Here is an 11,168-nt window from a genome sequence, read left to right on the forward strand (position 1 = left end):
GCAAGATCGTGTTTACAGATCACTTGCCGGGATAACTGAAAATCAGGTATCTGAATTTATTCCACTGTGCCGTGCAGTTGAGAAGATTCGTCTTGGATTGTCACAAGAGTATGAGACTCGAAAATTAATTAGCACCAGGGTGAGACGGTTAAAAGGTTATATAAAGAATCTAGACACGGAAATGCCTTGCATTTCTGACAAAAATACTAGTGTTTCTGACTACGAGGCCGACAAGGAAGTATAAACCGCATAGCGTGTGACTCACAGCACAAAGTGAAAGTAGAACCTGAGAACGCTAGCGCCCCCCCCCCCCCCCGCTTGGAGTGTAAAGCACATTTCCACGGGTAAAAAAAAAAGTGTATTATTTTTTTTGCCCTTGGAAACTCAAAGAGTTTCTCAAGTGAAGGGCGCTTTCAGATTTTCAGGATTTGCTTAAGCGTTTCAACATCAATACAGGAATGAGAATAGTTCATAATCTGTTCTCGTTGACACCAAACTATGATCATATGATTTTGCTGTAGCTCTGTTAATTGTGACGGAGTTAACAAGAAGTCTTCGTCACCATACACGTCAATAACTATTTTAACGGGGAAATACTGTTCTGGGAATGTCTGTATTTGAAATGCGGTTTTTATTGCCTCGTAAAGAATTTGCTTATCATGAATATGAACTCGTGCATGAATGTACTCGGGTTGATACATTATACACAACCGTTTTTTTTTAAATGCGTGCTAGCACTTTCAACGATAACTTATGCTGGTTTTGATAGGGTATTTGCACGATAAAATGACGAAAATGGATCAGTGCAGAAAAAAAAACTATTATAAATATTATGGATCCCTTGACTTAGGACTTCACCAGTAAGTTTATACTAACAGTCTCGTCACGCAGGTCCAACAAATTCCCCCTCTGGTCGGTGAGTTTGAAATTTATCGTTGACAACCACGGGTTATGACACCGTAGATAGACCGGATTGATTGGTTCTTGCACAATCAGAAAACCAGGGGGGTCTCTTGGTGTGAACGTATACAGGATAAACCCCTGTTGTGCCGTCGTAGTATCTGATGCGCTGTAACTGCCATCGATGACGTCACATACAAGATTGACCGCAATAACATCTGTGATATTTACGATCCCGGGTGAGATGTGTCTGCCATCGGATGCTGTACTGTTGTCGTGCTTGAGAATAACAGGTTGTGGTTTTATTCGTTCGTACGCGGCAAGAATATCTTCGAAAGATTGATCGATGAGATCAGAGACTGATTTTCTCAGCTCGGGCACGTTATATCCAGGAAATTTAAAATCTGAAATATCATTCACTTGAATACCATATTTAATTGCAAAATCTGCTCTGGCTATCTGTCTATAATTATCATCGATATAGTCTTTAAGATCCAGTAAAGCCTGAATTATTCTTAGATTTATAGTTTGTTTAGTTTTTCTATGGTTGTGATAATATTATCACGCGGACTTGTTAAATCAGAAATATAATCTTGGAAATATACTCGCAGGAGTTGTAGCTGTTGTTTATGTACTAGATTGATCGGAATAAATAATTCAGATTCTATATCATCTAGACGGTAAACACGGAGCTCCTGCCCCCCCTTAACACGTGGAGCTTCTATACTCCAAGTATCGGGCATTAAAGTACTTTTTCTTGCTAGTAATTGATCTGCAAGGAGTAAATAATAATTGTACTCGAGGTCGTGTAGTGCTTCTTTATAGGTCATAAAATCCGATTTTTCAGGTTTTGGTGGACGAGGTTTAACCTCGGGGGCCTTTGGCCATCCTAATAATGTTCGGATTGAGCTGTTATAAATATCCACGGCGTATCCTGGCGTTGAGATTTCAATGACCGCAGACAGCGTTGGTTCATGAGCTGTTATAGATATTTTGGCTTCCTTGCCGGTGATTCGTTTTATTTGGCGTTGTATCTCATTATTGATTTCTTCGATCTGATAACTCCCAGTGGGAAGTGTAATTGTATTCCAGTCAAGTTCACCCTGTTCGCCGGAGTCGGCTTTGCTTTTCCCGAACACGAATGAATTATTTGGCTGCAGACCACCAAATGATGCCGACCTAACATTGGGCCAGCTGTGATACACACTGAGCTTTGCTAACGCGATTTCACTCACTGGAATTGGAGTTCGAAAATTAATACCGAATTCTGGTGTCGTCGAGGACACTGAGATCATTGTGGTCCTTACCGGTGTTGTGTTTGTGACTATTTGTTGAAGCAGTTCTATTGACATTATTTATTTGTTTAGTTTTCAAATAGTCATTGTACGCATCTGACATTAGTTTGAATTCAGAATCTGATATCGTAGCGTCGCTACTTTGCACGTCTAACGATGATGATATCAGCGATGATAATTTCTGATATGCGGTCGTGGCTGTATTTAATTTTGTCGTGTAATCGTGTAATTTTGTGTTAGCACATGATGATATTTTTTTTGCTATGATGCCGAAAACTCCAGCTGTTGTTGTGGCCGCGGAAACACAGATCGTGGCGGCGACTGCTGCAGTTACCGGAGTGACCGCTGATAGTATTGCTCCGGCAGATGCAACAACGGCAGATACTGAATAAACCATAATATCCAGCACTGTTATGCGGCGCTTGTATTTTTTTACTTTTTGACTAGTTACTTCGATGACAGTTTTTAACTCAGATTGCCACTCACGGACTTGATTGTATCGATATTGTTGAGCATCTGGCGTCGTTGACATTATTCAATTACGCGGTAACCAATTGAGGCGTTGCAGCGACGAATTCCAAACAAAACCAGTAAGATGTTGCTGTTAAACTATCGTCCTCGGCTTCAAGCATAAATGTTTCCTCGGTTCCGCTGTTTAGTATTACAGTGCAAACCCCGGAATACTTATCGGTGGAATGTCTCCAAGGATATGTTGTGAAGATTTCAAATTTAGCGGCTGAAAACACAGACAACCTGTAAACACCGGTGGCTGTTGCTGTATATTTGATAGTGTTATTTTGTCGTGACCATGTTGCGAATCCCGATGATACCGTGAATACGATGTTGGTGATATGCCCCGGAGTAACTCCAGTGGGAACTTTAATCAAACTGGTTTTGTTAACGATATCAGGAATACCCGATACGATATCCTGCTGTGTTTGTTTGATCGTGTTAATGTCGGTCTTTACATCAGCGAGTTTTACATCGACGACTGGAGGAGTCCCAAAGAACTTATCCACGACCTCATCAGTTTTTACGAAGTTTCTTCGAAATCTTGTAAACGCGCCCACGTGAACATCATGCTCTGCACGCAGCGTATTTAGTTTACCGTTGACGATGTCCACGTATTGTTTGTTTGACGCATCCTGGTCGGATTCGGGATTCGCTAACGCGGTTATTTTGTTGCCGCTCATGCTGAGTTCGCCTGTCATCGTGTCACCGGCTTTTTTCACACATTTATCAACACCTTTATCAATACTGTCTTTGATGCTTGCGATTGATATATTCGAGTCCTTGATCCGGCCGCCATCACTAAATGCAACGAAGTTATCCTTGGTAGCTCCAAGAACTCTGCGAATTATATCATTCCACTTAATGTTGCTCGTTCTTAGTTTTCCTTGCCTGTCTTGGAAAATAGCAACTTCATCTGGGTCAACTCCAGCTATATTCAAAAGATTATCGACTTCATCTTTGGTCGCATATTTTGAGAGATCAGCATCTGTGCTTGGTTTACCTCCTCGTGTGAAAGGTCTTCCGTAAATATCCACCATTATTCTTATTGCTGTTTTTCAAATGCTAGCATTTCTCGATGCGGTATATTCATACACTACTTTATGAGGAGGAGTTGCTGGATTTCTTGAGATTGCATCAAGAACATTTAAAACCTCCCTCCCACAAATGGGCGGATCAATTAATGTTTGTGTTGGTAACGTCGACTGCCACACTGGAACATTAGAAAATCTGCTGACATACTTGAGAAACTCAACTGGCGGTGCTAAACCGTACGAATCAAAATAGATAATTCCACGTGGATCGATCGCGTAAGCAACCCAGTGAGTTCCCGGACCATCTTTGTTGTCGAGATTGATAATGCCAGTTTCTGGATTATTCGGTCGTTGCGGTAATTGATCTCGCATAAATACGCCTCTGAAATGTTTTACACGCAATTTTTTAACAGCATCGAGTAAATCAAAATTGCTCAACGGCGTTAGAATTTTTTTGGATACCATGATGGTGGAGTTCCTGGTAGTCTTAGACCGCGTCCCTTTTTTTTCTTGTATCCTTTTCCCGTTGCCTTTTTTAGTGCCATTCCAGCTGCAGTTCCAACTGCACCGAGTGCTGCGGCTTTTGCTACGGCTGGTGCTGCCGCGGCAATCAACGCCGGTATTGCTGCGAGAAGAGGAAATATTCCACCGGTTTTAGTCATGTCCTTGATAGCTGCAGCAGAGAAATCAAGTCGGACACCGGTTTTTGCTGTTAGTGCCTTATTAAAATGTTTAAGCTGAGTATTAGTCAACGACAATTTGTTTGGACCACCAGTAATCTGATCTCGTTTTAGTGTTATTGATGTCCCGCACGTGCTTGCGTTCTTTGATTGCAATTTCTTCGTTTGACCGGAAGTCAAGGTGACATTAACATGACTGTATGACATTATATCCTAAGTTTGATTTTAATTGCGTTACATATTCTCGATTGGAGCGTCGATGACCCTCATTCGTCCGCCAACACCTTCAAGCAGCATTGCTTTATCGGAGAGTATGACAGCAATCGCTCTGTAACCACCAGCAGGAACACCTACACGAGCTCGGAAATGTAGGTCGACAACAGATTGTTTAACCAGATCAAGATGTTCCAGCGAAAAGTAATAAATCGGATATAAACTCATAAAGTCTCGCTGTGATATTTGCAGGCCAGTGTCTACATTAAGGTCGCGCCCCATAAATGACATCAGACGATGATACGCGCGTGCGACACGATGATGTTCGAAATCTATTAATATATCCTCAGATGGCTCCTGATGCCCATTTATTCTCAACGAAACTTCAGAAACTCCAAGTGTATCAAATACCATTGGATTTCTTTCCTGGCTATCTGTTCTAGCACGGTATTGAAATGCAATGAAAATATGTCGTGGTGCTGATACTCCTTGTTGCGATGATATATGCCATGTAAACAACCCACCATTATCACCCTGAATAACGTCTGTGGTTGTTGTTTTCCAGGATAGCAGTGATTTACCGCCCGTGTCCATGAAAGACAACAGTCGTTGTTCTTCGGTGATTGACGGAGACAACACTGGCATCCACAACCACAGTTTAGTTAGTATTACCTGACCAGGGGCAACAGCAGCATCTCGCCAGATAGCGTCATTATCATCAGGTTTTCGCACAAGTACAACTGTGTGTTTGGCACCGAATATGACCTTGTGGACATCTCTGCAGAATCCAAAGATGTGAGACAATGGAATCACACCTGAGAACTCTTCATCTCCACTTAACATCGATCTACGTGTTGCAAAACCCAAATTAAAATTTTCGTTCATCGATGCAACTGCGTCACCGGCATTATTCATTGTTACATTCCTGTTCTCGGGGCTGTCGGTTATATCCTTTGCAAACATCATTGATGGTCCGGCTGATCTGGTGTAATCATCCGAGTATCTCGCCAACCCGAGAATTGTTGTGGCAACGTCGACGTTATCATGAATTGTTTCAATTTCTTTTCCATCTATCATGTAAATAGCGGATTTAAATAACGCCATGATGCCGTTGTTAACAAATCCAACTCGGTCGCCGATTCCGTAGTTAGTGTTATCATTCTTTAAAAGCCTACCTTCAACTTCGATGAAGGCCTCAGCGGGCAAGAAGTATCTACTTGTATCCTGGACCTGTAGTTCAATTCTTCCGCGTTGGTTAGGATCACGTGCTTCATAAGAATAATATTGAAAATCACGTACAGAATCATCTTTAAGTACTGGTTTGGACATATCAAACGCGTCATTGGATTTTCGTGCAAACATTATTATTATTTGTGATGATCTAATTAAAATGTTATCGTCACCGGAAACCACTACCAGCTATCAAATTAGCAGTTACACTATCTTGCAACGCTTTGGAGGTAATTCCTGCTGTTGCGATCTCAGCTAATTTCTGATTTACGGCCTTATTTACTACACTACTAACATTTGCCGGCATAGCTTCAGTGGATGGTAGTTTTACTGGCACCAACCTCTCGACTGGGTTTTTTTTTCGTATCAGCTGTGCTAGTCGATCCTTGATTGATTGAAATGCTTTCCCGGCAAGACTACCAACAGTGCCAATGGCTTTATCCTTGACAACATCAGCGGCTTTCATCGCGAATTGTTTTGCTAACGGTCCAGCTTTCGGAGCGATTCTTGTGACTAAATCCCTAACAACATCACCGACTCCATCTCCGTAAACAACCTCGTATACTGGTAATCGTGAGTTTACTACTCTGACACTTCTTGGTCTGCGAAAAGAATCGTGTAGTATCATTTTATTTAATTATTGTTTATCTAACTGAATTTGCTAGCAAATTTAATTATTAGTCGCTGTGGTAACCGTCTGCGAGTTCATCAATGAGCCCCCGGTAGATGCTGATATCCATGATGCCACGCTGAAATAGTCTCTGACAGATATCTGCGGCTTCATTTATAATTTCCGGAGAATTGTTTCCGGCACGTCTTCCTCCGATGAGAACTTCCAACCGTGATACATCATCGATGATATTATTAGGGCAGGCAATAAAACCGGATCCTAAACCCTCCCCTGTTGATGGTACAATTCTTGGGGATAAAATGTCTTGAGGCAAACTTTCAGAAGATGTTGTTAAGCTAATTATCGGCGACCTAGTTTGTTTGAATTTTTGGCCCCGCGGACTTCCTTCAGATGCAGCCTCGTATTCACTTAACGGAGTTAGGTCAGGATCTATTGCTCTTCGCCGTGAAGGATATTGTTGTCGTTCTGTGTGTTGCAACGGTGATTTTTCTTCTTGAGGTTGCGATGGTGGAATTTCAAGTTTACGTATAGCATCTACAAGTCTATCGTATTTTGTATCGTCCCTGCTGATTTGTTTTTTATTTTCACGTATACGATACGAATATTTGATAAAATTATCATCTGTCATAGAACCGTGTTCTGGGTTTAAAGACACATCTCTTCTAATCAATCCTAACAGTATTGTCTCAGGTAATTTCTCTTCTGGTACATTTTTAAGAAGTTCAATATAATCCGGCGTAAATCTTTTGGCGGGGTCAGTAATTCTCCCTGTTACTCGCTTACCAGCAGGTACTGACACAACAACTTCATCGGGTGGAGGCGGGGGTTTAAGTCCAGCTGAAATATCCTGTAAAATTTTCCTTTGCTCTATTAAAGCCTCTTTGGTAACAGCTGCGGATTTTTCAGTAGCTTTGGTCACGGGTTTAAATAATTCCTCCGTAGTCTCTGCAAAGCCTTCCCGTGCTTGCTGTCTTAGTTGTAATTTTTGTCTGACACTATCACGGACAGGAAGAAATTTCTGAATTGCTTCGAGACGTTCTCGAGCTAATCTAGTCGTATGTGCTTCTCCAATATTTGCCATTATTTATTTGTCAATGATTTAATTCCGCTAACATAAAAATGTTTTTCCTTGGAAACTCATTTCCCAGAGCAGCAGAGGGGATGGACCCGACCCATGGATTTTTCAATAACGACCCCGCCACGGAAACTGTTTCAGATTTATTGAAGTAACCCAAGTTGTCAGTGCAAACTCAACGAGTTTGTCCCTGGAAACTCTTCGAGTTTTCGGGGGACATTTTTTTTTGTCCTGTATTCTGAATAGAAGGGTTTATTTCGTCGAAATAAGCCCTCTATCGAGGAATAGTTTCCTGGAGGGGTTTATTGTGCAAAAAGTTTCGGTCTGTACAGCCCCTCTGCTGCTCGACGTCTGACCCTGGATCTGCTTCTGCTTTTTCCGTCTTTGAAGGCACAGGACGATAATCTATGACTTGTTTTACTCCTGTGACATTTTACTATTCATCAAGCCATCATTGATTTTTCTGTGTTATGCCATGAGCATAACTTTGTCCCGATAGGAAAAATTCGTTTTAGGAAGTTACTTGTCTCTTTTATAGTATGACCGACGCGCTAGACTCATTACCGACCATATGGTACACACGTTAACGGAGAAGTATGACTGGCTTAAAGGGTATCATCATGAACCAGATACATATGTGTTATTTATGTATATATAACAGTTGATGAATTTGGCCTTTTTGTATTGCTAGATGGGTGTTTGGATGCAAGCCTGAATATATGAGAGAGAGAGAGAGAGAGAGAGAGAGAGAGAGAGAATTAGTGTCTGGAAAAAATGACTATCGTATTTAAAAGTGCAACTAAAATATTATATGTGTTATGGAGAAAGTATTGCATCCACGACATTGTGCATGGGACAGTTTGAAAACAGATGGGCACTTAATTACCAAACGAGAGTTCCGTCGTATACCGGAATAGCTGTGTCTGAAAATCGAAATAGACAGACAATAGTTTAAATCTACATTTCTCACACAGAAGCGTCTCACAGATATAATTTACTTTTTCTTTTCTCTAATATTCCTTCCATTAAAAATATTTAAATGGACACTAACTTTAGTGCAGAGATTCATTTTAAACTTTAGAAAACTTTAATGTTTCCTGATATATGCATCTATTCTCCATGGACACCAACACAAATAAACTAGGTGATATTTTGTGTCGTTCTATATAAAATTGCATTCATACATATATTAGGATATCCATTTTACTTGTGAGCACTCCTTCGACCCTTATCTATAGGTTATTGGGCTCGTGTGTGTCCCCCACCCCATGGCTTTTGCAAAACATTTAAAGGTTTTTATGTGTTTATGTATCTCCTTCCGATTTTGTGTGTTGTTTATCAGCATTAAAAAATCTAAAAGAATTTTGAAATAAAAATTTATTTACATGGTTGGTTTTGTTGCAGGGGTTTCTCTACGTCTTTATATTTTTATATTTTGGACGTGTGGTCCGCGAGGATCCCTGTCCAATCAGATCCCTACGTTTCCTTCCATGTTCCATATATATATATATATATATATATATATATATATATATATATATATATATATATATATATAGTTTTGTCTAAGGACCATCATTTGTTCAGTCAAATCCATTTATGGTTCTTTGATGTTTATCCACAAAAAGGTTCTAAATGTATGTGCTTCTAAGCAGTATATTGATTTGTTGGATACAAATGTATTCAGCACTGTATTTTGTTTTAATTCTCTGATATATAGAAAAGAAAAAAAAAACAATGATTAATAAAATCAAATGTATGTTTATGTATTGCTTGTATGTAGTACTTTTGAGTTCATATGCGTCTCTTTACTGCTTAAAGCTTAGCTCGCCAAATAAAAGGAACCAAATCCAAAAGAGTAAAAAGAGTGAAAGATTAGAATAAGGGGCAAAGAGAGAAAGAGAAGAGTGAAAAAGGAAGAGTATTAGTATTTCTGTAATAGTTCCTAAGCAGAAGGGAGAAAGGACTATTTATATGTTTCCCAAGTATACTGTACGTCTTTTTTCCACGTTTGCGGTTTCCATTGACTCCCCATGAGGCCTTCCTACCTGGCTTAGACCCTCGTAGTATAGCACTTATTTCCCGCAAGGCGTTGATCCCTTTTCCAGGGTTAAGTGGTTTCATGTCTGACTGATATATATGTGTGAATTTCTAACACTAATTTCTAGTACATGCCTTACTTTCTAACCGGATGTCCTGTGGGATGGTTATTTAACTGAGTCGTAATTTCCGTTTAACTGGAGTTTTGCTTATTGCGCCACCTTAAACCCTTCCCTTGGACCTAGTTCCATTCTTTGTTGTGAGGAGCTCAGTGATACGGGCAGGTACGAAGTAGGTACGCTGAAGTAGGTATTAGTTTCTATTATATATTCCCGTAACCTTTCTTTTCAGGCTATAACATAATAACCTTGACCTTGAAGACATTGTCTTAAATAGCAGATCATTAACAGTTTTTTCTACATCGTGCATGACTGCGTATAATAAATCAAACTTAATTCGTCTCTTTTTTAAGAAAAGATGATGTTGTATTCTGAGTCCAAAGTCGATGGCACCCCTCAAAATATTTAAATAATCCACTTATAAAATATCAGAAGATTAATGTAGACCTATATTCCTTTCCAGGTAACAGGAGGACAATGCGAGGTGTATTAATACAACCACACTTCGCCTGCCAAGGATAAACAACAGGTTTTGCTTGTATACCAGTGTACGTGGTGAGAATCCCGAAAGCACCTGGAACCGTCTGCTCTGCAGAATTCTCATCGAAACTGTTGAATTATAGGTACACAGACAGAAAAATATGAATATGATTTAGACATAGTAAATTCGAGCGGTCATGTTTGATTCTTCTTCGTATAAATCACCCTGAGTCAAACGACATCCCGAGTCCTCAGAAATCCTTCCGTCCTCCAGGAGATTTGATCTCACCCGAGCTCTCGAAACGCACTTTCCGTACTTCAGTTGATTTCCTAAGTAAGCTTACGGAACATGTATAGACACTGACACAGAAACTTTTAGGAATGCAGGAGACAGCTGAACTATGACGGACTTCGAGCCGATCTGGAGGAAGTTAAGTACACTCAAACGTAAGAACAACAACACCTCAATCATTAATATACAATCGAAATCACAGGCGTTATCATGGGAGATAAAGACCCTGACGTAATATAGACCAGGACAAAATGGACAAAAGTACGAAAGCTATTTGCAACTAGAACAGAATGAGTCCGAAATAGTACCAACACCAGTGTCCATGTCATCTGCTCACCATGTTGCATCAACGAACGGAAAATGTAGGGCCATCAAGTCAGTTTACGCTAGGAGAGCCATTCTCTGTTGTGGATTTCCTAAGTAAAGCCCGTGTCGATGATGGTTGTTGTAGTGACCAGGTTAAATACAGTTCAGAAAACAACTATGACGATACTGGGAAGAAGATAAATCCAAGGAAATTAAATACAATGAAACGGACAGATTTTGGTTCGAGAAAATTGCAGGTAACAAAGAAGTTGTTGACTTATCAGCATATGATAACTTTGCAAGGACACGCGCAACACTTGAAACTGTGCCAGAAATGAACGAAAACCCAAAACAACTTTCACG

General features: G+C 40.2%; 1 protein-coding gene across 2 annotated transcripts in view; it reads left to right on the forward strand.

Annotated features, from left to right (window-relative positions):
• Positions 1-11,168, forward strand: part of LOC149775286 (uncharacterized) — a 47,159-nt gene that overhangs the window by 34,613 nt on the left and 1,378 nt on the right. Inside the window, exons 1-2 of one of the 2 annotated variants that reach the window (XM_089943012.1) lie at positions 9,835-9,913; positions 10,191-11,062. In XM_089943012.1, coding sequence (XP_089799138.1) covers positions 10,838-11,062 — 225 coding nt within the window. In that variant the 5' untranslated portion in view covers positions 9,835-9,913; positions 10,191-10,837. Of the gene's footprint in view, positions 1-9,834; positions 9,914-10,190; positions 11,063-11,168 lie in introns of those variants that run through there. The other variant, XM_089943011.1, reaches the window with a different exon arrangement.

This window comes from Sinohyriopsis cumingii, chromosome 19 (genome assembly GCF_028554795.1).
Source record: "Sinohyriopsis cumingii isolate HCF-2022 chromosome 19, ASM2855479v2, whole genome shotgun sequence".
Lineage (NCBI taxonomy): Eukaryota > Metazoa > Mollusca > Bivalvia > Unionida > Unionidae > Sinohyriopsis > Sinohyriopsis cumingii.